Below are 24,891 nucleotides of genomic sequence, written 5' to 3' on the forward strand. Positions count from 1 at the left end.
AAAAACTTTATGCCCTTGGGGAGATCGAAAGGAAATCCAAGAAGCTTTCTTTTTTGAAGAAATCTCGGGCTTAGTCAAAACAAAAAGATACAGAAAGAGAGTCTGAGAAGGTTTAACATCCAGCTCTTGGCAAAGCAATTGAAAGATCTTGATAAAACCCCAGGAGTTCGGATGAAGCTGGGATGGAGCTACGTTACACAACCACAACAAGTCGGTCTCAAAGGAGGAAAAAGGAAGGGTGATGTTCATTTGACTGAAAAAGTAATCGTAAGCATAAAAGAAGGGGCGTTCCTCCTGGGTCAGAGCCAGAAAGCAAACCCTTTCATCAGAATCAGGTGCTACCAATTCATAGTTGTTCTCCTGATCTCTACTACTACAGATTCGATGATTTTTCTAAGCTCCGCACATAATTCAGAATTAACTACATAAACACACATAAGGACGAGGGAGTCCAGCCAGTCGGACATACCCTCAAGAACCTTGGAAGACGTCTGGACAATATTTTTGTAAGAAGACATGGTTAACTAGTCTTACAGCCAGAAAAAGAAGATGGATTACTAACCAAAATAGCTCAGTCAAAAAGAAATCATCTCGGACAAAACATGACTCAAGCATACAAACAGTAAAAGAAAAACCCCAGGACATACATTAAGGTCCAGGGGTATCCCTTGGAGGCAGTAACACAGAGCAAAGACTCAGAAAAATCTACAAGGGCTAAACATCCCAGCAAGACTCTAAGCAACGCTTCAAGAAGAAAGACGCAAATCAAAGAAAATTATCAGAAAACTATTGCCTTCTACAAATCTATCAGCAAAAGAAAACTATCAAACAGGGCTAAAATCAAAGAGCAATCTTTGATGAATCAAACAAATGCAGTTCATAAAACTCAAAATACAATCAGAAGTAGTAAACAGCAGGCGAAACCCTAAAAATATCAAACTACTAAGGAGTCCACCTAGGAGCATACATAAAGTCAAAAGAACACCAGAAAGCATGCGTCACAGCGACAACCAAGCATGGTAATACGAAAAAGTTCAAGCTTTCCAACGCAAACTCAAGCAAAATCGAAACTTTACCAAGAATCGAACAATATAAGCACAAGGTAAGAGCGACGAAAGAATTAAAAGAAAGAGATAGAAAGAAAGAACCAACCTGCAAAAGGAGGAAAGTGCTAAAAGTGAAGACGAAGAAACAAAATCCGGAATCACCCTTCAAGCAAACAAAGCCATAACAAACTACCAAAGGCGTCGCAGAGAGAAAGCGTGAAAAAACGCAAGTCCCAGGCAAGCCAAACGAAACAGAAAATGAAAAGAAAATGGGAAGTTACAGGAAAACAGCTTTTGGTGTAAATTCAAAATGAAAGTGGGAGGCAAAAGAAATGGAACATTAAAGAATTAATGGGTTATTAAACTCTCGCACGTTCCCAAAGCAAAGAGACGCGCGTTTCCAAAGGATAAAGGAAAAAGAAAAAGACGTTCCGCATTCAGAGGGATCTCTACAAAAAGAAATCGACAATGCTCGAGCTTGGCTTCTACGGAGAAGGATTGAAGTCCTGAAACTAGGGACTCGACCTCAAAAGGAAGACCACGCTCAAGCAGGGGCACTGTTCATACCCTGGGTCGAGCTGTCCGACTCGGGATGTTTAACGACAAGTCGACCGACCTCTTCAGGTTAGGACTATCCGACCTCTTCTCAAAGAGCTCGTCCAAGTTACCAGGAAAAGCCCAAATAGGACCCAAACAGAGGAACACGACCCAAATCCAAAGGCAGTCCAAGCCTACAGAGATAAAGGCAGTTCTTTTGAAGATAAGATGACCTCACTCAAAGATAAGATAAGATAAGATAACTATCTTATCTCCAGAAAGGTCACTACTCATCATTATAAATACACTGGAGCACCCAGGTATAACTCATACTCTGATTCTACTAAAAAACTGCTTAATAACCTTGCTAACTTAAGCATCGGAGTCCCTTGTAGGTATCACCACCCTCTGGTGACAAAGGATCAGCAGCATAGCCAGCCCAACAAGTCGGACACGACAACTCCGGCCGCCACCCACCAGAAAGACACGTCATCTCTGATCAGTATAGAAGATCTCGTCCGAGATCGACCTACAGTTTCAGGTAACCCTCGAAACAGAAGGTGACTTGGAAATCAAGTCAGGATGGAGAAGCACACCGAAGAACTTGGATTAGAAATGGGGGCAGACTACCCTCACCTATCCTTAGGTAACTGAAATAGAATTTTGTGGGCAAAATTCCTATTTAGGTGGGTAGAATGTAAAACCCAGTTAATTAATAACTAATTAACCCATAAATTAAAATATATTCTAGAAAATAAGAAATGAGGTTTTTATGGTTTAATATGATAGAGAAAATTAAAACGAGAATTTTGACACCAATTATAAAGAAATCGACCCAAGATTGGATCGAACGGGCCAAACTGGGCCAACCGAACCCATGTTGGGCCAAAGGCCCAGCCAAGCCCCACTAATCTAAAGAGCTCAGCACACTCTCTCCCCTCTCAAACATACACATGCTGAAACACAGCAAGGGGAAAGGGGGAAAGATTGAAACCCTTGCCCTCGTTTGCTTCCAACTTCCATTCATCATAACTTTTGATCCGGAGCTCCGATTGACGCATCGTTTACGGCCGTGTGACCGCGGCGTCGAGATCTACAAAACCCACACAATTATTCTTGAGGTAAGCCATGATTTCAATTCGGTTTTCTCAGCCCTTAATTTCAAAAATTTGGTGGGTAAAGTGTTGAGATTTTTGAGTTTTGATGTTATAGGACCCGATTAACTTGAAGGGAAGGCTTAGTCTTGTCTCTTTTGATCCTTGGACTTGGTAAGTATCTCAACTCTAAGTGAAATGCTTAAGTTGATGTGATTAGATATTGAGTTTGTATGGATGGATGTATATTATGTGTGTTAGGCAAGGTATATATGTGAATGGATTGAAGTTTGATGGAGATTTTGAGAACTTGAGGTAATATACAAGTTGGAAATCTGATCTTGGAAGCTTGGAGCACTACAACATTTTGGGCCTATGGCCACGGTTTTTTTGGTCACGGTAAAAAATTGTGACCATAGACGCTCTATGGTCACGGTTTTTTACCGTGACAAAAAAAAAAGCTATGGTCACGGTTGGTAATATACAAGCTGGAAATCTGATCTTGGAAGCTTGGAGCACTACAACATTTTGGGCCTATGGCCACGGTTTTTTTGGTCACGGTAAAAAACTGTGACCATAGACGCTCTATGGTCACGGTTTTTTACCGTGACAAAAAAAAAGCTATGGTCACGGTTTTTTAAAAAAAGGGTGATCATAGAGTATCTATAGTCACGGTTTTGGGGGTGACCTAAAGGGGTCTATGGTCACAGTTTTTTACAGTGACAAAAAAAGATCTATGGTCACGATTTTTCAAAAAAGGTGACCTAAAAGTGTCTATGGTCACGGTTTTGGGGGGTGACCTAAAAGGGTCTATGGTCACGGTTTTAGGGGTGACCAAAAGGGATCTATGGTCACGGTTTTTTACAGTGACCAAAAAGATCTATGGTCACGGTTTTTCAAAAAAGGGTGACCTAAAAGGGTCTATGGTCACAATTTTCGGGAGTGACCTAAAGGGATCTATGGTCACGGTTTTGGAGGGTGACCTAAACGGATCTATGGTCACGGTTTTGGGGGTGACCTAAAGGGGTCTATGGTCACAGTTTTTTGAAAGGGTGACCTAAAAGGGTCTATGGTCACGGTTTTGGAGGGTGACCTAAAAAGGGTCTATGGTCACAGTTTTGGGGGTGGCCTAAAGAGCTCTATGGTCACGGTTTTAGGGGGTGGCCTAAAGAGGTCTATAGTCACGGTTTTTGGAGTGACCTAAAAGGGTCTATAGTCACGGTTTTTGGGGTGACCTAAAATTTAAAAATTTTAATAATTAAAAACTAATAAAAATTTTATATGATTTACTTTAAATATTAAAATTTTAAATCTAATTTTATAAATAAAAAATTAAGTTGAATACTATTAATTTTAAATTAAAAAATAATTTAGAACTTAATAATATAAAAAATAATTTAATAACTTAATAACGAACTAAAATTATCAAATCCTAACCCTAAAATTTAAATCACACACTAACCCTCACAAACTTATCCACTTACCCTTACCACTCACCCCCACCCACGGTTTGAAAGAAAGAAAGAAAGGAAGGAAGAAAAGAGAAAGAGAGGGAGCAGGGAGAAGAAGAGAGGGAGGTGACAGCACTGGCGGGCTGGATATTGCCGTCGCCGTCGTCGTTATCAAAACCGAGAAGGAAAGGGAGGAGACGTTGAGAGAGAGTAACGTCCTCTAGCCAAACACGAGAGAGAGATGGGGCCACCGCAATCCATGCTGCCGCTGGAGAGATCGTCGCACATAGCTCTTCCGTCAAGATCGCCGCCATCGTCGTCCAGTGTCGCCGTCGCGTCGCCATTGAAGAAGAGAGGGAGAAGAGAACGCAGGCCAGTGGCCCAGGGGGAGGAGTTGCCGCCGTTCGTGCCTCCCGTCACCGTTGCTCCCTCGCCGTATCCGCTGTTTGTGTAGTGACCGGAGGGAGCCGTGGCTGTCCGCGCCACCGTCGGAGCTGCTACTCCATTCCGTTGCTGTCTAGGTGCTCAGGTATGTTTGTTCCCTCTTCCTCTGACCCTTTTTCACCCAACAATGTACCAAATTCCTAAGCTAAAAGCAAATTGAGCTTTAGGGTTTTATTAAGGTGTAATCTAATAATTTTAAATCTGATAGCTTTAAAGCCTTCAAAGCCCTTAAAGCCCTGCTCTGCCGCTCTTCGCCCGTTGTCATTGCCAGGTTACTTGTTTTTTTTTACTTGTTCTGATTAGTAATTTAGGATTATTGAAACTTCAAATTGTTACTTGTATTTGGTTTTGATTTATTCTTAATTTAGGTGATATATTTCAATGATATTTGCCTCTTTGTTAAACAACACCATTATACTTTGTCATAAATCATGTTCATATACAATACTTCTACAATTTATGCAGTTCTATGAATATAATCTTAGTGTTACTAACTGATTTTTTTGTTGAATATTCCAAAAAATCCAAGTTAAGTCTTCCTCTCATGAAAATCCTTAAGGAAAATTTTATGGGGACTCATACTCCTGAACCAGAATTAATGAAAATTTTATGCTGCTCTTCTTCTCTTCATTCTCATTACTCTTTTCTAAATTTACCTGCTTTAATTTGTTCTTTGATCCTATCATGTTCATATGTTACAGAGAATTGATTAATTAATTAATTGTGTATAGTTAATATTGAACTTCTTGTTAATGAAGAGTAGATTAATTGATAATTTCTACCATTGAAATTTTTCTTGGTTTTGTAGATTTGTGATCTGGTTGCTGTTGCTAGGTTTTTAAATGTAACTCTCATAATTCCTGAAATTCAAGAAAGTACTCGCTCAAAAGGAATTAGGTATATGTGGCTAAGTATCTGCATTCATTACCGTGCCGTTGGGATTTATATATTAATATTTTCTTAATAATATATTCTTATACAAAATTTATGCTTTCTTACTATTTTTTCAGCTCTAAGTTCAATAGCTTTTCCTATATCTACAATGTTGATCAGTTCATAGCCTAAAGCAATCTAAGTTCTGCCAGAAGGTCTGATGGAAAGGAGAAGAAAAAATGAAATTCCTTCATTTAAGACTACAAGTTCTGCTTCTCCAGACTTTTACCTGGATCAAATTTTACCAAAGCTAAAGTAATCAAAGGTTATCGGATTAATTATTACAAATGGTGGGGCTCTGCAGGTATTACATATTACATTATTCTGAAATTGTTAATTAAAGCCATTGTTGTGGTCTTGTGGATTCTGTTCTTGTTATACTTTAGGACATCTTTATCTTCTTTTACTTGTGGTTATTAGTGCCATATATATAGTCAGTAGATTATTTCGTCTTTGATTGCTGTATGTAGTACTTAAGAGTGTAGAATCTTGTTTGGTATCATATTGTCACTTGTGCTTATTGCTGACTTGTATACCTGTCATGGACTTAAATACATATACTTTAGCATCACTCTTATGCAAATTAAAGAAGTTGGAATAAGTTAATATATGTGCAGTAGAGGGGATGTAGTTTTTTAAGTATTTTACCTTTGCTGAAAACCTTCATGGCCAAAGAATCATGTGTTCTTCTATTTTTGTTGAGCTTAAAGCTTCCTAGGTACCCACACTTTTTACTCATGATGTCTCAATTGCTTGTCACTTGGTATTTCTTTTGAGAACTTAATTGTCAGTTATTATAACAACCGTCTCTATATGAATATTTGCCAAGGTTTACTTGCTGGTGATTTGTAACATTATTTAAAAATTAATCCCACCTTTTATGTGCCAACTAATTATTAAATTAATAGTATTTGGTGATCACTGATTAGCACATAATTTGAACTTGGAATGGAAGTGAAAAATGAATTCGAATAAAGAAAAAGGAGTTTGACTCAGAAGAAAATTCGGCATATTAAAATAATGGTTGTGAATAATTCTTGAGTGTTACTGTGGATGAATGTTTCCCTTCTTTTGCTGCATATGTACTGCATCATTAAAAGTATTTTTGCTCTGTTCTAACATGTTTATTTCTTTTGCGTGCAGGAAAACATGATGTGATGAAAAAAATATGTTCCATACAAATATCACATAGGATGGGTCTTACAATGACCTTAGTTATGTAAATGTAATATTTTGATGTGTTATGTACTTTTTGAGGTGTTACATGTAATTGGAAAAATTACACTCTATTTTGATTTGTGTTGTTTAGACTAAAAATTAAACATATCTAGCTTATAATGAAACTTTTATGATTTAGATTTGTTGAATTTCTTATTTTTAGATTTATTTTGTGATTATTATCATTTTGGGATGTGATTATAATTTAAGAAGTTGAATCTCATAAACAACAACAGGCTATAGTCACTGTTTTAAAAAACCGTGACCATAGAGGCTATGGCCACGGTAAAAAACCTTGACCATAGATAAGGCTATGGTCACAGTTTTCAGGGGGTGACCATAGAGGCTATGGTCATGGTTTTAAGGAGGGTGACCATAGAGGTTATGGCCACGACAAAAATCGTAGCCATAGATAAGGCTATGGTCACGGTTTTGAGGAGGGGTGACCATAGAGGCTATGGTCACAGTGAAAACCGTGACCATAGATAGGGCTATGGTCACGGTTTTAGGTGGGGTGACCATAGAGTCTATGGTCACGGTGAAAACCATGACCATAGATAAGGCTATGGTCACGGTTTTAAGGAAGGGTGACCATAGAGGCTATGGCCACGGTAAAAACCGTGACTATAGCCTTATCTATGGTCACGGTTTTAAGGAGGGGTGACCATAGAGGCTATGGTCACAGTAAAAACCGTGACCATAGATAAGGCTATGGTCATGGTAAAAAAACGTGGCCTAAAGTGTCAGATTTTGAAAATTGAAACCGTGACCATAGACCTATGGCCACGAGAGAATAGGCCATGGTAAAAAACCGTGACCATAGGTCCAAAACCGTGACCATAGATCTATGGTCACCCTTTTTACTAGCTATGGTCACGGTTTTTTACCGTGACCATAGGCCTTTTTTTTTGTAGTGGAGACCTTAAAAGTTGAAATTGAGAGTGTTCCAGGTTGAGCGGAGAATCGGCCAAGGTATGGTTTCGGTTTCCTGTATCTAAAATGTAATGTGGTGTGAAAACTTAGGCTAGAGACCTTAAGAAAGGAGTTGAACTATTGATGTTGTTGATTGGTTGAAATAAATTGTGTTGTAGTGTATGTGATTAGTGGATTTTGAAATGTTGATATGGATTAAGTTGAATATGTGTGAATGATGATTGTTGGGATGGGAATGTTGCTAATTGTTAATGAGCATGTAAGGTTATGAGTAATGTGGGTTGATATGCCTAAGTGTTGGTAAGATTGAGGCTCTTGTTGATGAGCATGAATTGGTGTGTGATAATGATGTGTATACTCATGGTGATTGATGAAATTGAATAAATGCTTGGAAAATTGAGCTATGAAATGTTGATGATAAATTGAATTTATTGAATTGAGACTTGGTTCAAAGTGGATAATTGGTGGGTTGAGGATTGAATGAGAGGTTAGAAGTGCTTGATGTTGAATGACTGAGTTTGGTTGGTTTTTTGAATGAATTTGGGAGTGTATGTCTTGGAACTTAGAAGTTTATGAACTTTGATGAAAATGAAATTTTGATGAACTTCAACGGATCATATCTCAAGCTATTGTTTTTGGAATTTTATGCTTTTTATATCAAATGAAAGATAATTTCACAAGCTTTAAAATGGTTTAAATTTGGTGAAAATCTGAATTTTGTGGAAGGAAATATGATCGTTGAAAGTTGGGTCTTGAAATCAGAATTCTGTAAATTCTGCAGAATTTGTAATTTCTGGTTTGTGTGCGCAGCCCTGTGCGTACGCACACCTTGTGGGTTTTTGAACCTGTGCGCACGTACAGCCTCGTGCGTACGCACATATGGGGACAGGGCTGCTGCTGGGAGCGCTAGCACACCTTGTGCGTGCACACAATCAAGGAGGTTTTGCAAGCTGTTCATGCGCACAGACTTGTACGTACGCACACGTCGGGAAGGACGTTCTGTTGAGGGCATTCGCACGCCTTGTGTGAGCGAACAGAACTGGAAAATTTTACACCTGTGCGTACGCACACCTCTATGCGTACGCACACATCTTGAAAATTCTTTTGGGCGTGTGCACGCACACCCCTGTGCGTACGCACACGACCCTGTTTTCTTATAAAACCCTTGTTTTCAAGTCTTTCACCTTCTCAATAAGCTTGTAACCTTCCGAGACGCTGTTTCAAGCTTATAAAACCCCGTTTTCATCCTTTAATTCTTAAATCAATATAAAATGCCTAGTGATTGAGAGGAAGCTAGGGAAGGGGATATAATGAGGAGTTATGACTAATGATGATGTTATGAGTTGTTAATGAGGATGGTAGAGTGCTGTGTATGATATGAGCCAAATGGCTGCGTATGAGATGAGCCGAATGGCTGTGTCTGAGATGATGGTTTACGACTGATTATGAATGAATTATATAGATGATGAAATCGGAATTGATTGCGACGTGCCTCCGGATAAGATGCGGTGGTGTTAACCACTTGCTCCGGGTAAGAGATGAGAATGCCGGGTAAGATGCAGTGGTGTTATCCACTTGCTCCGGGTATGAATTGAGAATGAGTGGATGAATGAATGAATGGTAATGATAATGAAAGTGTGTTTCTGTATGTGACTCCGGGTAAGATGCAGTGGTGTTATCCACTTGCTCCGGGTAAAAGCCAATAAGCCGGGTAAGATGCAGTGGTGTTATCCACTTGCTCTGGGAAAGTCTAAGGCTTCGGGTAAGACGCAAGGGCTGTGTTTTGTTGCCGCTTGCTCCAGGCCGAGAATGTAATACTGCCTGCGTAAGAGGCAGGGTGAAGTTGTCCCCTGCTCCAGGTACGCGGGTAAGATGCAAGGGTTGTGGCGTTGTCCCACTTGCTCCGTGTTTGGTATTCTATCCAATGGTTAGCTACAAGGACATGTCGGGTTGGCTTTACAACCGACAAATGAGACTCATCAGCCACTAGGACAGGCATGCATCATATGCATCTATATGTCTTGTTTGGATTGCCTAAGTGATTGCATAACTAAATGCTACTTGATTATCTGCTATATTTGAATCCTATTTGTGATTTTCTCTGTTTGTAATAATTGTGGTTGTTGCATTTGGTTCTGTTGGTGGTTGGGAGGTTCGGAGGAGTTTCTCTGAAGACCCTTAGCTAGTTGCCTATTTTTAATTTCCTGGTTTATTTATGTTTTAAGCTTTAATTATCTGTTGGAAGTTCTAGGAATGACTTCGGCTTTCCCAGGACATTATATGTTAGATATGTGGGCAATGTTACCATGCTGAGAACCTTCGGTTCTCACCCATGTGAATTTTGTGGTTTTCAGATGCAGGACGTGAGGCTCCTCGCTGAGGCATGCTGGAGACTTCTATTTTGACGAAGATCCTTAGCTCTCAGGACTTTATTTTGATCTTATATACTTGCTTAGATACTTATATATATCACTGTATATATATTTTGTATTAACTCCTTTAGAGGTTATTTTGGAGAAACAGGTTTTGTATCTTGTGTTTTGGGCTTATTTTAGGTAGTTCCTTTATATATGTATGCATACTACTATGCTCGGACTGGTTACCTTCGCAAGCCGAGTCTTGAGCCTTGATATATATATATTATTGGCACTCTCTTGTATACTCTTGCATTAGCTTATTCTTTATAGTTCCGTTTACGTTATCGCTCGGAGTGTTGTACTTTTCGATTTACCGGTTTTGAATTACCCCTTTTTCTTCAAAGGATCCTAATTATAAACCTTTTGTTACTATATGTAATAAATTTTATTTCTAGAGGTCGTAATACCTCACCACCTCTGTTTTATGACTTAAGCATAAGGCTCTGTGTGGTAGGGTGTTACAAAAGAAAAATGCAACTCCCACAACAACTGGAAACGACCCTGACTATCTCCCAATTCCGACACCGCCATCTAGTCCACAAGGCAGCACTTTCCACTTCAAGCGCAAAAACAAATAGAGGCGTTCTGGATCGACCCCTGCCCCAAAGGGACAAACCACAAGGGGAAGGAGGAAACTGTTTATCTCCGGAGCATTTTCTGGGGTGGGTCGGAGCAAGGGAGAAAAGACACGCATCACTAGCAGTTCCATCCTAGCAGTCCAATATGCTGAGCAACAAAATTTCCTGCAGATTCGGCATGTCGATAGGAGCCAGTGGGGGAAGGAGATTGGGAAAAATATTCCCCGTGTAAGTTCTTACCTACGTTTACACCCTTATGCTTAGTAACTGGTTGTATTAACTTCTCTTAGAGGTTATTTTTGGAAAAATAGGTTTTGTATCTTGTGTTTTGGGTTCTTTTGGGATTTCCTACTCTATATATATGTATGTAAACTTTTATGCTCGGACCGGTTACCTTTGCAAACCGAGTCTCGAGCCTTGATATCTGTATTTTTGGCACTCTTTTGTATCCCTTCCCGCGTTAGCTTATCCTTATCTTTTTCGTTTACATTATTGATCGGAGTGTTGCGCTTTTCGATTTAACGATTTTGATTTATCCCTTATTCTTCAAATGCTCCTAGTTATAAACTTTTTTTCACACAACTATATATACTAAATTTTATTTTTTTAGGTCGTAATACCTCGCTACCTCTGTCTTATGACTTAAACATAAGACTCTATGTGGTAGGGTGTTACACAGATGTGCGACATCGATTTTCTTTTTCTCTAACCAATATTCACTACTCTCGCCCATTGACCTTTCGGAACAAATATTGGATAGGTTGGTCCACTTGACGAGGATTCTCCACTCTCATCGTTCCTTCAAACTATTGCTCTCCGTGATTCAACATGAGACTCAAAATAGAAGGAGCAAAGTGCGGATATTTCCTTAGCTAGGAATGCTTTATAGATGCTACCCACGATCTGAGCTCTATTCTTCACGATGTGCTTGAATGACCCAATCCACCTCTCAAAAGGGTACATCCACTTGAATCAAACTGGCCCACACACTCTTGCTTCATATGGCAGGTAGATTGCTAAGTAAATCCAGAATAAAACATAAACAACATAGCTCATTTAGAAATAGAAAACTAACGTGAGTACTGCACGAACAAACCACGATTAAAGGTACATGACTTTAAAAGAAATCCTAAAATAGAAGTGAACTTAGTAAAATGTAAAAATAATAATCAAAACTTAAAAATCTAACACTATGAAATTTCTTGCTCTTTTATAAAGGAAAAAATAACACGAAAAAAATTAACAACTTATAACTTAATAAAAAGATTCTAATTACATATTTTTTAACACATAAAAAATTAAAATTAGATAAATTAGGATTTAAGATTTAACTACTCTAAACTAATTAGAGAGTGAGTTACCTGTAGATAGTGGCAACGCAAAGGACTTTTCCAACGTGGTGGTGGCAGCATGTATGATGTAGTGGCAGCAGTGGTGACCAACTTATAGGGCTGCATTTAGAGTTTCAATTAGAAAATTGCAAATATACAATAGGATAGCATATGAAGAGGGAGGAGGACAACCTACCCAGATGGAGGAAGGGGGAAGCTCCGGCGAGCAGTGGGGACAGTAGCGACAACAGTGACGAAATTGGTGGCAAGACAATGAACCGAGCGACGCAATGAGTACCTGCCCAGTCCATGTGGTCTTTGGAGGATGTTGATGGTGGTCGTCTTTGGCGGAGGAATCTACCAAAGGTGGTTTGGGGGAGAGAGATGCACAGAGAGAGGGAGCCGGAGGTTTAGAAAGAGAGAGTGGTCTTCCGAAATGAGGGAGAGAGAGCATACGATTCCAATTTAAAGCCAATTTTACAGTTGAATTTACCGGCGGATAAATCAGATGGTAACTCATTGTGCGTGACAAAATGCAGCATTCCATTAATTGAGCTTTTATCGTCAGATGTATCCAACAGTAATTCTGCCAGTAAAGATCGCGCCAATTTTTTTTTGTCCCTCCAAATATTACCAGTACATTTATCGTTGAAAAATAGAATCGTTGGTAATTTTTTTACCTTATAAATTTATTGTCAAATCTGCCAATAATTTCGCCGGTAAATTTGTTGCTAATAGTCGAGGCTAAATCCGAGAGTAAATATGATGGTATTCAACGTTTTTCTTATAGTGTTGAACCACCATTCAGTTCGATTACTGCGTCGTCTCCTCCACCACTGCGCCGTTGTCGCTGCTGCCATGCTGGGAAGGTATGCATACTCTGATGTTTATATTGAGCTTTGATTAATGTATAATGTTTAATTAGATTATGTTTAATTTGATAGTGGGTTGATTCAACTCAAATATTAGATAATAGAAAACATTTTAGATGTATTGAGTTTAATTTAGTTGATCGTATATTAAAATAATTTAATAGTATAAATTTAAATCATAAAAATAGGTTAGTCTTATATAATGCATTTTTATAGATAATTTTTGATAAATTTTAATATAAATGGTGCTTTATAATTTTAGTAAAGTCCTCCTTATTAATTGTTGAATTCTTTTGTTTTTTTTTTCTTTTTTTAGGACTGAAGTTGTTAATTGCTAATAGTGATCACATTGAATAATCTACTTGTGATAAAGTGATTGCTATGGTTGATAGGTGCAACTATCCTTTGGCAAAGTAAACTATTTACCTTTTTTCTTGCATAAATTAAATTATATTACTTTTGCTACGGCATAACATTTATTAAGTTGTCACTTTTAATGCTATCTAACCTTATTCTAGTAATATAAACTTTTATGATTAACTTTAGGTTTAATTATTCTGTTAGTTCCTATAATTTCGCAAAATTTTCAATTAGATCCCTATACTTTTTTTCCTTTTAATTGGGTCCTGCACAAATTTTTTTTTTCAATTAGATCCCTACCGTAACAAAACCGTTTGATTTAACGGAATATTCCATTCCTAAATTGAATATTCTCTCAATTTTTTTAAATTCATAAATTATGTCTCCCTTTTTATATTGAGAAAGACAAAATTAACCCTTTACTCTTCCTCAACCTTTCCGTCTCCCTCCTCTACTCCAGCCTTTCTCTCTCACCTTCATTCTCACCATTTTCGTTCTATCAGAAAAGAAATCATAACAACCAGCTCCTTCTCTATCCTTCCCTCTTCTTCTTCTTTGTCTTCTGTGTCTTTCTCATTATAGGGACGATTATGGCCGACTGGATTTTACAGCCATAGTCGGAGACAGAAGCTCTGAAATGTCACCATTATTTTGATTTTAGACATAGATTCACATTTTTGCAGAGCCTAGGAACTGAAATCGGGAAGCTTTCTCCGACTCATGCGACAGGGGAACCAGATTTAGGTGAGAAACTAAACAAAGTTAATCAGAGCTGGAACTGGGTGCGTTTGATTCTCCTCATTGCAACCTTTCAGCGGTGAATCCAATTTTGATGTTCGTTTCTATCTGCTGGCTATACCTTCTCTGATTCATCTATTTTTCTCTCCTTCCTTACGTTTTCTTCTTCTGCAGGAAATCGAAAACTCGCTTGTTTATTTTCTTCGGTTGCGGTAGTTCTAGAAGGAATTGATTGTTCCTCAAGTGTAAGTTTACGGTGAGAGACATTGATTTTCATTCCCCTTTTCTGTATTTACAACTTCTTCTACCTCCTTGTTCGATTTTTTCACATTGTCTTGGTTTCAGAATTGGGGGAAAACAATTCGAACTTGGAGGCTCCGATTTTCAATGTAAAACTGGATTACCAAAAATATTTCAATAATATCTGCACCTCCCTCATTTGGTTGCCATCGTCCATCTTTCGATGCTGACTCAGTGAATGACTAATATCAAGTATTTAAGAATTAGCTGTGATTGCTCTTTACTTGTGGTGTTTGTTATATTTTCTTATCTTTTGTGTAGCCAGTTAATTGATCAACATAGTTAATGATATTCTAGATATGATGATATTTCAACTCTTTCTTCTTCATCTTGGTATCCCATTTTAATCTCTTTGTTTTTTTAGGAAGAATTGATTGACTGAGATTGGGAATAAGGAGAAGCTGAATGTTTTAGGGGTGTTCTATTCGTATCGTGTTGTTTTTTTTCAATTTTTTTTAGTTTTTTTCAGTTCTTGTCTCTCAAGCTGTGAATTCTTAAGTTGTGTGAATTTGTAGTTCAGTTTCAGTTTTGCTTAATTGTTTGCAACTTTTGTTTATTTCTCAAATTATATTCTAAATTTATATTCTAAATTTTGTTGATGGCTATGATCCATGGATTCTTCAAAATTAAGGATGTATTGTATTGCACTCATATCTTTCAAAGAGTATTTGAGCCAAGGGAATTGGAGTTCTTGGGTTTGACCGATAGTGAGTAGAATACCATAAATGGGGTAAGTTTTTTTTCTCTCTTTTACCTAATTATGAATCAAAGCTTTGTAGCTCTAATTGCATGTAACATAGCTGCTTAGAAGGGCTAATAGTTGGATTAATTTCTGCTTTATAAATTTAGTTTCTTGACGTTTTTGGTGCTTAGAAGAATGTGTTTATACATGAGAAGTGGCAACTAAAGCCTAAGAATTTTGCATTCTTAGGTGGTAAGGTCCTAAACATTTAGATAACCATTGAACAAAATTGTGGCTAGCCATTGATTTGAAGTCCTATCTCTAGTCTTATGCTTCTGTTTGGGAGATTGATAAACTTAGAAAGGTATTGATTTCAAGCTTTGCTCTGCCTCTGACATAATCTGTAGTTGTGAACGTGCAAATTACCTTAAAAATTTAATACTAGAGTATGTTTGGTTGGAGGATAAAAATGGGTTGGAAATTTTCAGGATGATCTGAAGAACTATAATTACTCTGATCCTAAATGTGGCATGAATACACTGTTTTCAATTAAGATTTAAATATTTCTTGTTTAGTTCAAAAATCTGTTCTCTACCTTTATTTTAGAATGCTTTGGTGTTGGTTTGTGATTGTAGGTGGTCCTAAAGCAGCATGTGCTGGTTGTGCTGGCTTTGCGGCATTCTCAGTCGTTATAGAGAAGTTCTTAGACAGGCATGAGTAGCTACCTATTGAATTGAAGTCACCCAATTTTGCATTCATTAGGCATAGCATAGATTTTCATAGTGATAATCTTTTGCCCATTTGCTAAAGGGCGCACACAAAATTGTAGTATTTTATTTTACATAGATTATTGCTTATTTGTATACAATATCAATTGGTGGATGCATTCCTCCAATTCCAAACTAGATGTAAGTATGCTCTTAAGTATTAATGTAAAGTTTATTATGCTGTCATTACTTTTGTGTGCATTCTTCTTTTGGTAGCTCCAATTCCAATTCCATTCTCTTTTTTAGGTTCTTAAGATAATGTATTTTGAAAGTAAAAAAAAAAAAGTACTTTTGGTATAATTTGTATATAAATAAGTAAAAGAATGATAGTGACAAAATAAAAGGGATTATAGGAATATTTTTCATGTTTTAGAATCATTGAATAGGGATTATAAGAATATCTTTCATTGAATATTTATAGTTTCACAGAATTTTCAATTAAGTCCTTATATTTTTTTCTTTTCAATTAGGTCCCTAAGGGTATAAAAGTAATTTCACAATTCACTAACATTTTTTTTGACGTTTAACGTTAATCACTACAACATTTTTTGTCTATTGCAACATATGTTCAAAACAACACTTTATACTAGTGAACTAGTGATAGAACTATAACAACATATTTTAAATCAACACACTATAAGTGATGTCTTTGATAAATTAAAAAACACTTATTAAGTGTTGCCCCATCAAATATACAGAAGCAACTATTATAAAGTTAATATCTTACTTTTTATAAGAGTTGTCTTTAAATTTATTTTAAACTTTATTTTTTAAGTGTTGTCTAAAGTTTTTAATGCCTCTTCTAAAAAATAAATTTTATCTTTAATACATATTTTAACTTTGATTATCATTTTCTATTAATTTTAAACTAAAACAAATCCAACTTAATAACAAAAAAATAATAAAATACAAAGTTAATTACGATTAGAAGATCAGAGGATTAGGGTTCTCCATTGCACAAGAAAAAGAGAAGACAGAAGGAAAAAATGCACGGTGAGGAGAGAGAGACAGAGAGTGATAAAGAGAAGAAAAGAAAGGGAGAACTGCCATCAAACGAGGAAGAAGAGAAAAGAGAAGAAGATGACGGAGAGAGAAGTTGCCACCGCCACTTTCTTCACCTCCAGCACCGTCTCTGCCTTGCGCTGTTGTTGTTGTTTCTACCTTGCGCTGCCAGATCTGCCACTACTGTAATCCCTCTTCTCTGCTCGTCGTCGTCGTGTTTCTCATTACTCGAGCTCATGCCTTGTTCTGCTCTGCTCCGTCGTGTTTTTCTGCTCGCGCCGTTCTGAAACCTTTGCTCTGCTCCGCCGTGGTGCCGTGCTCTATCCTCTCAGGCAAATCAACAACTCTCTGCCGTTCACCTCTTTCACTCAAGCCTCTCGCCTCAGCCTCGATCCTCAGCATTTCTTCTTCCATCGTCGTCATTGAAGGCTTGTAGATTGATTTTACATACTACTTGATTAATTTAGTTGAATTAATAACAATAGTTTCAGTATACATCTCTCTCTCTCTCTCCACGCACATCTCTTTCAGTTTAATCGATTGAAGAAGCTCACATAATCCTTTTCTTCTTTTCATTATTTTTGTAGTTTCGAGCTCGATCATGTCGAAGGACAAAGACTTTACCAATTTGTCGCTCACCTTCAAATACCTCTTAGGTTTGATTTAAATTGTTGTTTCTTTTTTGAGTAATCACAATTTAGCAATGTGATTATAGTTTAATTGTTTCATAATTTTTATAAAATAGTATTGCATTTTTAGGTTTGTATTTTGTTGTTCTGTTTTGTGTTTGGGAGTGCTTAGTTGCCAATCTTTGAACACAGGCATCTTATGGCTCTGTGTTTTCCTCTGAAGATTATCAAAGAAGTGTTACTAATGGTGAGCTTCAAAAAAAGATGAATGGTGAAAAAAAAGATTACAAGGTGCTACACTTGCTCTATTCTGTTTATTTTTAAGAACATTGTCTTACTCCTCTACACAATCAGTGGTTTGAGTTATCTTCAGTTTATTTATCAATAAAAAGTTTGGAAATATTGATAGTGCACTAATTATATATAACTAATTCACATGAATTAATTTTTATGGGAGAATCGATTTCCCTCTGTTCTTCACAACGCAGATTCATGTATGGCATTTTACTAAGCTAATGAAAAGCTTTTTTGTTAGCTGAAACTTCTGCTCTTCTCCGCCATTTTGAAATCTCTGACTTGCACTGCCGTTGCCATTTCTACCTGCGCTGCCGGATCCGCCGCTGCTGTAATCCCTCTTTTCCGCCTTGCGCTGCCTGAGTCGTCTCTGGTCGTCATCGCTGCTCGATGGTTGTCGTCGGCTCGCCAATGCCTCACGTCCTCGCTGCTCTGCCTGAGCTGTCTCTGCTGTAATCCTTACTGCTCGCTGCAATCATGTCTTAGGTTAGGGTTTTTTCCTCTGTAATCTTAGGAAGCTAATTCTATTCTCAAATTGGGGAAATTGAGGAATGTGTTTAGGATGTATATATGTTCTTTGAGAGGGTCTAGTGTATGTGCTTATTGAATATGCTTTTTTGAGTCGCTAGCATATAATGCTATGCTTTGAGGTTCGAGGCCCAAACATGTTCAGAAACAACTGTATGTACTGTGTATTTTTCCTTTTCTTTCTATTTTCACTTTCATCATCATGATGTGTGTATTTTTTGAGTTTCTTGTGCTGAATTTTCAATGTTTTCCCTAGCTTGTGGTTAGTACAGGCAACCGCAGAAGCTTTCAGAGTTGCTGATGCTCCTGCCAAGGTTTTCTTTCTTCTGATGGAAAATACTGAGGAGATTTTTCCATTTTGCGCACAGATCTTCCAGTTCCAGGCTCAGTGGTATTAATTTCTTAAATTCTGAGCTAAGTGATATACATATAGTGGTCTAAGTTTTTTGGCAATTAACTTAATTGAACATAACTTGTATAAAAAATGTATTGCTTTTCTATAACAGTATAGCTTTAAGATAATACTATTATATTGAAGAGATTTTATGTATCTCAATAATAAAAACTAAGCTTCATTGGTATATATGCAGGTTACTTGTGGTAGCAGCTGAGGTAATCAGTGGATATGTTATCCTTTGCCTTCCCTTCTTATATGTTTTAATGTTTGCATTGTACGACCATATGCTCATATGCTCTGGTACCAAGGTTTTCTATTTATGATCCTTGATATAGTAATATACTAACTAACTAAATGTCAAGTTTCACCTTTCAGTGATTTGTGGATCACTCATGTGGACAACCTAACGGTGCAAGAGCTCCATCTCCTGCTAATAATCCACTACTAGGATCCTTACCAAAGGCTGGAGGGTTTCCTCCTCTTGGTGAACATGGGGTGGGCTACTTTACTGATTTGGTTTCGTAGGCATTACATATTGTTATCTTTTGGTTCTTATTTTGGTGCTGGACTATTCTGTGGTTAATGTGTATAGCCTTTTCATCCTACTCCAGCACCTATGCCAACACCCCTGGCTGGTTGGATGTCAAATCCTACCATTGTAGCACATGCTGCAGTTTCTGGAGGAGCCACTATAGGTCTTGGTACTGCTATAGGTCTTGGTGCACCATCAATCCATGGTAATACATTTTCTTGCGGCCTGCTATTCTCGAGTTTGTAGTGGTTTTAACATCTAATTGGCTATGGTTCTAAATTCAATCTCTTACTTCTGACAAGTTTCATTGTCTTATTTAAGCTGCTTTGAAGGACCCTAGGACCCCTCCAACTAATCCTTCTGTTGACTACCCATCTGGAGATTCAAATAATGTCTCTAAGAGAACAAGACCAATGGGAATGTCGGATGAGGTAATCTGATAACACTTAGGGAAAAAATCACTAGTGGTCTTGTAATTCTTATCTATACAAATTTTTACAACTCACATTTCTGGAATCAACTTTTCATCATGTTGTGCAGGTAAATCTTCCTATCAATGTGTTGTCAGCTACGTTCCTAGGTCATGGTCATGGCCAGGCTTTTAATGCACCATATGACTTGCCAAAGACTATTATGCGGACTCTGAACCAGGATTCATCTCCTATGAGCATGGACTTCCATCCAGTTCAACAGACTATACTTCTTGGTCTGCTGCCTTTCTAAGACCTTTCAATAGTGTTTTTCACTTGAGTTAATTGTGTGTATTTGATGTTATTGTTCTCAGCTAAACATAAGTTCTTCCTTCTTTTCATCCAATGTATCAGTTGGTACAAATGTTGGGGACATTGCTTTGTGGGAAGTGGGTTCTAGGGAGTGGTTGGTCTTGAGGAATTTCAAAGTTTGGGATCTTAGTGCCTGTTCAATGCCATTTTAGGTTCCCCTTTTCTCCTTTATACATGAATTTTTATACCAAGCCCGGCTACTTGTAACTTATAGTTACTGAAATAAAGCTATATATGTGCAATTCAGGCTGCTCTTGTCAAAGATCCAGGTGTTTCTGTCAACCGTGTGATTTGGAGTCCAGATGGTGCTTTATTCGGTAAGTTGAAAGTTTTTAAATTATTCGTTTATGATATTCTCTAATGTATACTTTTTGAAGTCAACGCAACCAATCATTAATATGACTTTGTTCAACAAACAGGAGTTGCTTACGCAAGGTACATTGTTCAGATATACTCTTATCATGGTGGCGATGAAGTAAGGCAGCACTTGGAGGTAGACACAAACATTTGCATACATACACATTGGATAATTCTATCTTCTTACATTAGATTTTACTTATAACCATTTGCAATGCTTACAAAATTTATTTATTGCTTGTCAAGTATCTGTACCTTTAATTAAGGAGCGAAATTTCATTGATTGGAAGACTCTAAAAGCATGTATGTTATTCTAGTACTATTCCCTAAACCTTTATTATTATTATTTGGAATGGAAAAAACATAGCACTATTCAGAGTTGGAATTAAAAAAAAAAAGGTGGAATTACGAACATAACTTCCCCCTGATTTTCTATTATTGTTACAGGCTTTTAATGCTTTTGGGGAGTCTTGTGGATCGGTGATTCTGGATGCAGGGGTGAATATTATCTAGCTTTTATTTCTTAATCCTCGTTGAAAACCACCTTAGATTTATGTTCATGTAACGTGTTTTTAGACTTAGTGGCGAAAATTGTGTTAGGAATTTGTTATTACTTGTTTCCCATTTTATTGTAAATTTTAAAATAATTACACATGTATGAACAAAAAATTTTATTGTAAATTTTATTTTTTTGTATTTTTATTACAAAAGTAATTTTTATTTTTATCAAAAAGGCAATTCTTTTATTAGTTGCATATTTTGAATATTAGATAACACTTGTATGGTTGCATATCCAAAAAAAAAAAAAGCAACACTTGTATAGGTTGCATATCCAAAAGAAAAGGCAACCCTTGTATAGGTTGCATATTCAAAAGAAATGGCAATGCTTTAAAAGGTTGCATATTCAAAACTAATAGGCAACATTTTAAAGTATTGCAAATTCAAACTTATAAGCAACACATAAAAGGGTTGAATTTTATTGTAAATAGGCAACATTTTTTAGTAGTGGTCAAAATATGAGAAAAGACAACATTGCAAAAGTGTTGTCTCAAACACACTTTTGAAGTGTTGTTGTTTTTCAACCAAAGGCAACACTTACCAAGTGTTACTCTCAAAAGCGTTGCTTTTGAAATAAAAAAGTGTTGCCTTGATCTAAGGCAACGGCTGCATATGCAACGCCGCCCATAAACGTTGCCTTAGGTCCAAAAGTGTTGCCATAGATCAAAAGCAACTTTTTGTCAGTCTTTAGGCAGCACTTTTTAAATGTTGCCTCAACCTGAAAATGTTGTAGTGAATAGGGACTAAATTGAAAAAAAAATTAACGTATAGGGACCCAATTAAAAGGAAAAAAAGTATAGGGACCTAATTGAAAATTTTGCGAAACTATAGGGACCAACAGAGTAATTAAACCTTAACTTTAAGCATGTGATAAATCATTCTCTTATCTCTATCATATGTCACACATAAATGAAATTAAGCACTTGACTCCTCTATTATTATTAATTTTTTATTTAATATTTTTTATAATTTACTAACTTTATTTCTATTTTAAGATATTTTTTATTTGAATTTCGTTTAGTTTTAATCGTAAGTTATTTGTGTTGAGATATATGTGATTTGTTTGTGGAGTACTAAGGTCAGTTTTCTCTCTCTTAACGTGTTAAATTGTTTAAATTTTATATTAGACTTACTTTTCTTAGGATAGAGTTTTAGGACAGAAGTGGGAGAAAGTTGCTTAGTGGCGCCTTCTCAAACCCCTTATTTGTTGAAAAATTACGGAATAATAAGGGATTTCCCACTAGAACGGTTATGAATTGATGTTGTGTTTGTTTAATTTATGTTTGAAATTGTTTCATCTATAAAAATTGATAAATTTTTTTGGTAGAGGTCTTTGAATTAAAGTGAAACTCTGCCTAATTTTTGTTAAAATTATTTAAAAATATATTTAGTTTTTGAAAAAATAAAAATTACATTTGGTGGAGGATTTTAATTATAGAAGAAACTCTGCCAAACTTTCTAAAAAATGTAATAAGTTGTGTTGTTTGTTGCAAAATGATTCCAAGTCATCATGTGTGGATGTATGATAGGGACAACGGTCAACAAGGGTTAAAACCTGAGTTCTTTGAGGGGGTTGATGAGTTTGTTGCGTATGCCTTCAATATGGAACCGTTTAGCTCTCAAGGGGTATCTAGATGTCATTGCTATAAGGTACCGTTTGTTTTTAGAGACTAAGACTGAGACTCAGTATTGTGTTTTGTGGCTAGAGACTAGAACTAAAATTTTAGTCCTGAAACACAAAATTTTAATCCTTTCAGTACCTCCAGAAAGTGGAAACATATGGGATTAAAATTTTTGAGAATGGAGATTGAAACTTTAATAATATTTCTTCTCAAAGATATTATCATTAACTTTTAAAATTTCAAATCTATCCCTCAATCCCCATATTTATCTTAAACTAAATGTAATACTGAGATATAACTTAGTCAATACATTTTATATCAAACATAATAGAGAAACTTAACTTAGTCTTAGTATATTAGTCTCAGTCTCTCAGTCTCAGTATCCTTTCCAAACGCAGCCTAAGTGTGGGTTGACTAAGTGGTTAGCACCTTTGAATATAACATTCGATCTTTATCATATTGGGTTCAATGATGGGTATCAAATGTGGACGGAACACAAAGAAGTGGATGAGCAAGAAATCAATTGTCCAGCATCGAATTCCTTCGAAACAATCGAATACAAGGTGTATGTGTTTAAATGTGAATGATATGATCCAAGTCCATGACTAGGAATACGAAAGTACAAATACTACAATATTACTAAAGTAAATATGACCAGGAAATATAAGTATTATGATCCCTTTATTCTACTTCAAAATGTACGACAAGTAGTATACTATTTGCCTTATCCAAGGTCATGTAGGTCTGGTTGGATGGTTGTGGTTAAGACTAAGTCACGAGGTCACATCGAGTCTGATGGGACAGAGGGTCAAAGAACCTTACTAAATTGATGACCCAACACCTTTGAAGATGGTGGTTAATACTAATGATCTAATCACCCTTTGGATAGTTATTCTGAATAATGACATCATTGACCTTAGGGTAGACGATGAGACACTTCTAGTAGATGATGACAATATTCAAGAAAAAGAGAGGTCGATGGAGAGGAAGAAAAAGAAGAAGAAGACGAGTTTGATGATCAAGAAATTATCTCGGAAGAGAAGGATGAACTAGAAGAAGAAGAAGATGATGAATTCGAATAAGGTTAACCTAAATATAGTTTAACTAGATTGTTATACGTTTAAACTTTAATTAGTAAGATTATATAATTACAATGCATGCTAGATTTAGTTCTATCTTATGTAATTTTTTTATTAAATTTAATATAATTATATTGTTTCAGGTAGGCATGACAATAGGTAGAGGTGTCACGAGATAGCCTCGTGGTCAGGGTTGAGGGAGGGTGACTACAGGATCCTATGAGACTCCTCAGTCCTCGCCTTCTACCTCGACTGCCCCTGGGTCATCACAAGATCAACCCTTTATCATGGTCCTTAACCTTAATTACATGGGTCGTCCTACTGCACCAACCCCTCCTCTGAGCAGTCGTCCTCCGTTGATAGATTTGCCCAGATAATAATACATGTACACAGGAGTGTACCAAGCTGATGTAAGACAACCCATGGTTGAGCTACAAGAAGATCCCTGCTGAGACCAAAGAGCGATGGTTTCAAAAGTAGACGATAAAAACTCTACATATTGAAACTTTACCTAGTTTATATCTTCTATTTCGTGTAATTATATATTTAATTTCTATTAACTAGTACTAAAAAGTTTCTTCTACAGGAAAAATTTATGTGGGAGAAAACTCACGATACCATGATCAAGAAGATCTTTAATCATCGGATGGCTAGATGGCTTCAACAGATGCTTGAGAATGTATGTGAGAAGTGTGACCACCTTACTCAATGGATCTGCCCAAATGTTAAAAGGGCCCTCTATATAAAATATTTATTAATATAAAATATATATTGAAATATAAATACACATTAAAAATAAATTAAAATATTAAATTATATATATATTTATATAAAAATATATTATTGATTGATTTTAATATACAAATAGTATTTTTATATAACAAATAAAAGAAAAAAAGGAAATAAGTGAATGTATTTTTTATTTTTTTATTGGAATTGTCAATTGTTTATTAAACTGTAGTTAAATAATTAATTTTACCCTTTTGAATTTTGCTTTGTAGTAACAACCTAAACATGGATTTCATTTTAAAGTAAAAAGAATTCATAATATAATAGCTCAATTGAATTAAGTAGTCTACTTTGCAAGTCTTGGTGTTTGTCATTTTATAAGTGAATGGCTGATCATTATTGCGAAGATAATGAAGTTGTCGGTGAATGCCTTTTTTAGGGAACGGCTCTTCCTCGCGCTCTCTCCTCTCCGTCTCGGGCTTGGTAATGGCAATAGCTTGGCGGCAATAGAGCGTTAGCAGCAATGTATGGCAGCAATGCGTGTGACGGCTCGACGATTCGGTGGTGGCAACGGCCTTCCCTTTTGCCGGCAACACTCATCTTCCCCTCCGTTTCTCTCCCTCTCTCGCTGCTGTGTGTGTATGAGTGATCTTTTTGTGAGTGTTAGTGAGCTGAGTATGT

General features: G+C 36.6%; 2 protein-coding genes and 1 long non-coding RNA gene across 3 annotated transcripts; all 3 read left to right on the forward strand.

Annotated features, from left to right (window-relative positions):
- Positions 5,359–6,663, forward strand: LOC110262772. Its single transcript, XR_002347760.1, has 3 exons — positions 5,359–5,469; positions 5,583–5,809; positions 6,649–6,663. It is a non-coding gene; the product is annotated as an uncharacterized LOC110262772 (long non-coding RNA).
- LOC110271838 lies at positions 16,651–19,046 on the forward strand. Its single transcript, XM_021123379.1, has 7 exons — positions 16,651–17,135; positions 17,291–17,359; positions 17,525–17,623; positions 17,868–18,112; positions 18,399–18,545; positions 18,745–18,766; positions 18,927–19,046. Exons 3-7 carry the CDS (start codon positions 17,597–17,599, stop codon positions 18,927–18,929), a joined length of 444 nt encoding a protein of 147 aa, XP_020979038.1. The 5' UTR covers positions 16,651–17,135; positions 17,291–17,359; positions 17,525–17,596; the 3' UTR covers positions 18,930–19,046.
- LOC107641772 (topless-related protein 1-like) lies at positions 18,930–20,815 on the forward strand. Its single transcript, XM_021123380.1, has 8 exons — positions 18,930–19,046; positions 19,144–19,288; positions 19,405–19,514; positions 19,624–19,789; positions 20,113–20,182; positions 20,285–20,358; positions 20,469–20,525; positions 20,670–20,815. The coding sequence occupies exons 2-6, from the start codon at positions 19,168–19,170 to the stop codon at positions 20,337–20,339; spliced, it is 522 nt and encodes a 173-aa protein (XP_020979039.1). The 5' UTR covers positions 18,930–19,046; positions 19,144–19,167; the 3' UTR covers positions 20,340–20,358; positions 20,469–20,525; positions 20,670–20,815.

This window comes from Arachis ipaensis, chromosome B05 (assembly GCF_000816755.2).
Source record: "Arachis ipaensis cultivar K30076 chromosome B05, Araip1.1, whole genome shotgun sequence".
Taxonomy (NCBI): domain Eukaryota; kingdom Viridiplantae; phylum Streptophyta; class Magnoliopsida; order Fabales; family Fabaceae; genus Arachis; species Arachis ipaensis.

What these genes read in the sequence shown, in the direction of transcription:
- LOC110271838 (XM_021123379.1), top strand. Translation starts at nt 17,597, where the DNA reads ATGAATGGTGAAAAAAAAGATTACAAG. An exon ending in GTGAAAAAAAAGATTACAAG is followed by an intron (nt 17,624 to 17,867) that starts GTGCTACACTTG and finishes CTTTTTTGTTAG; the next exon opens with CTGAAACTTCTGCTCTTCTC. An exon ending in TTCCAGTTCCAGGCTCAGTG is followed by an intron (nt 18,546 to 18,744) that starts GTATTAATTTCT and finishes GTATATATGCAG; the next exon opens with GTTACTTGTGGTAGCAGCTG.
- LOC107641772 (XM_021123380.1), top strand. Translation starts at nt 19,168, where the DNA reads ATGCCAACACCCCTGGCTGGTTGGATGTCAAATCCTACCATTGTAGCA. An exon ending in TCAACAGACTATACTTCTTG is followed by an intron (nt 19,790 to 20,112) that starts GTCTGCTGCCTT and finishes TGTGCAATTCAG; the next exon opens with GCTGCTCTTGTCAAAGATCC. An exon ending in TCCAGATGGTGCTTTATTCG is followed by an intron (nt 20,183 to 20,284) that starts GTAAGTTGAAAG and finishes TTCAACAAACAG; the next exon opens with GAGTTGCTTACGCAAGGTAC.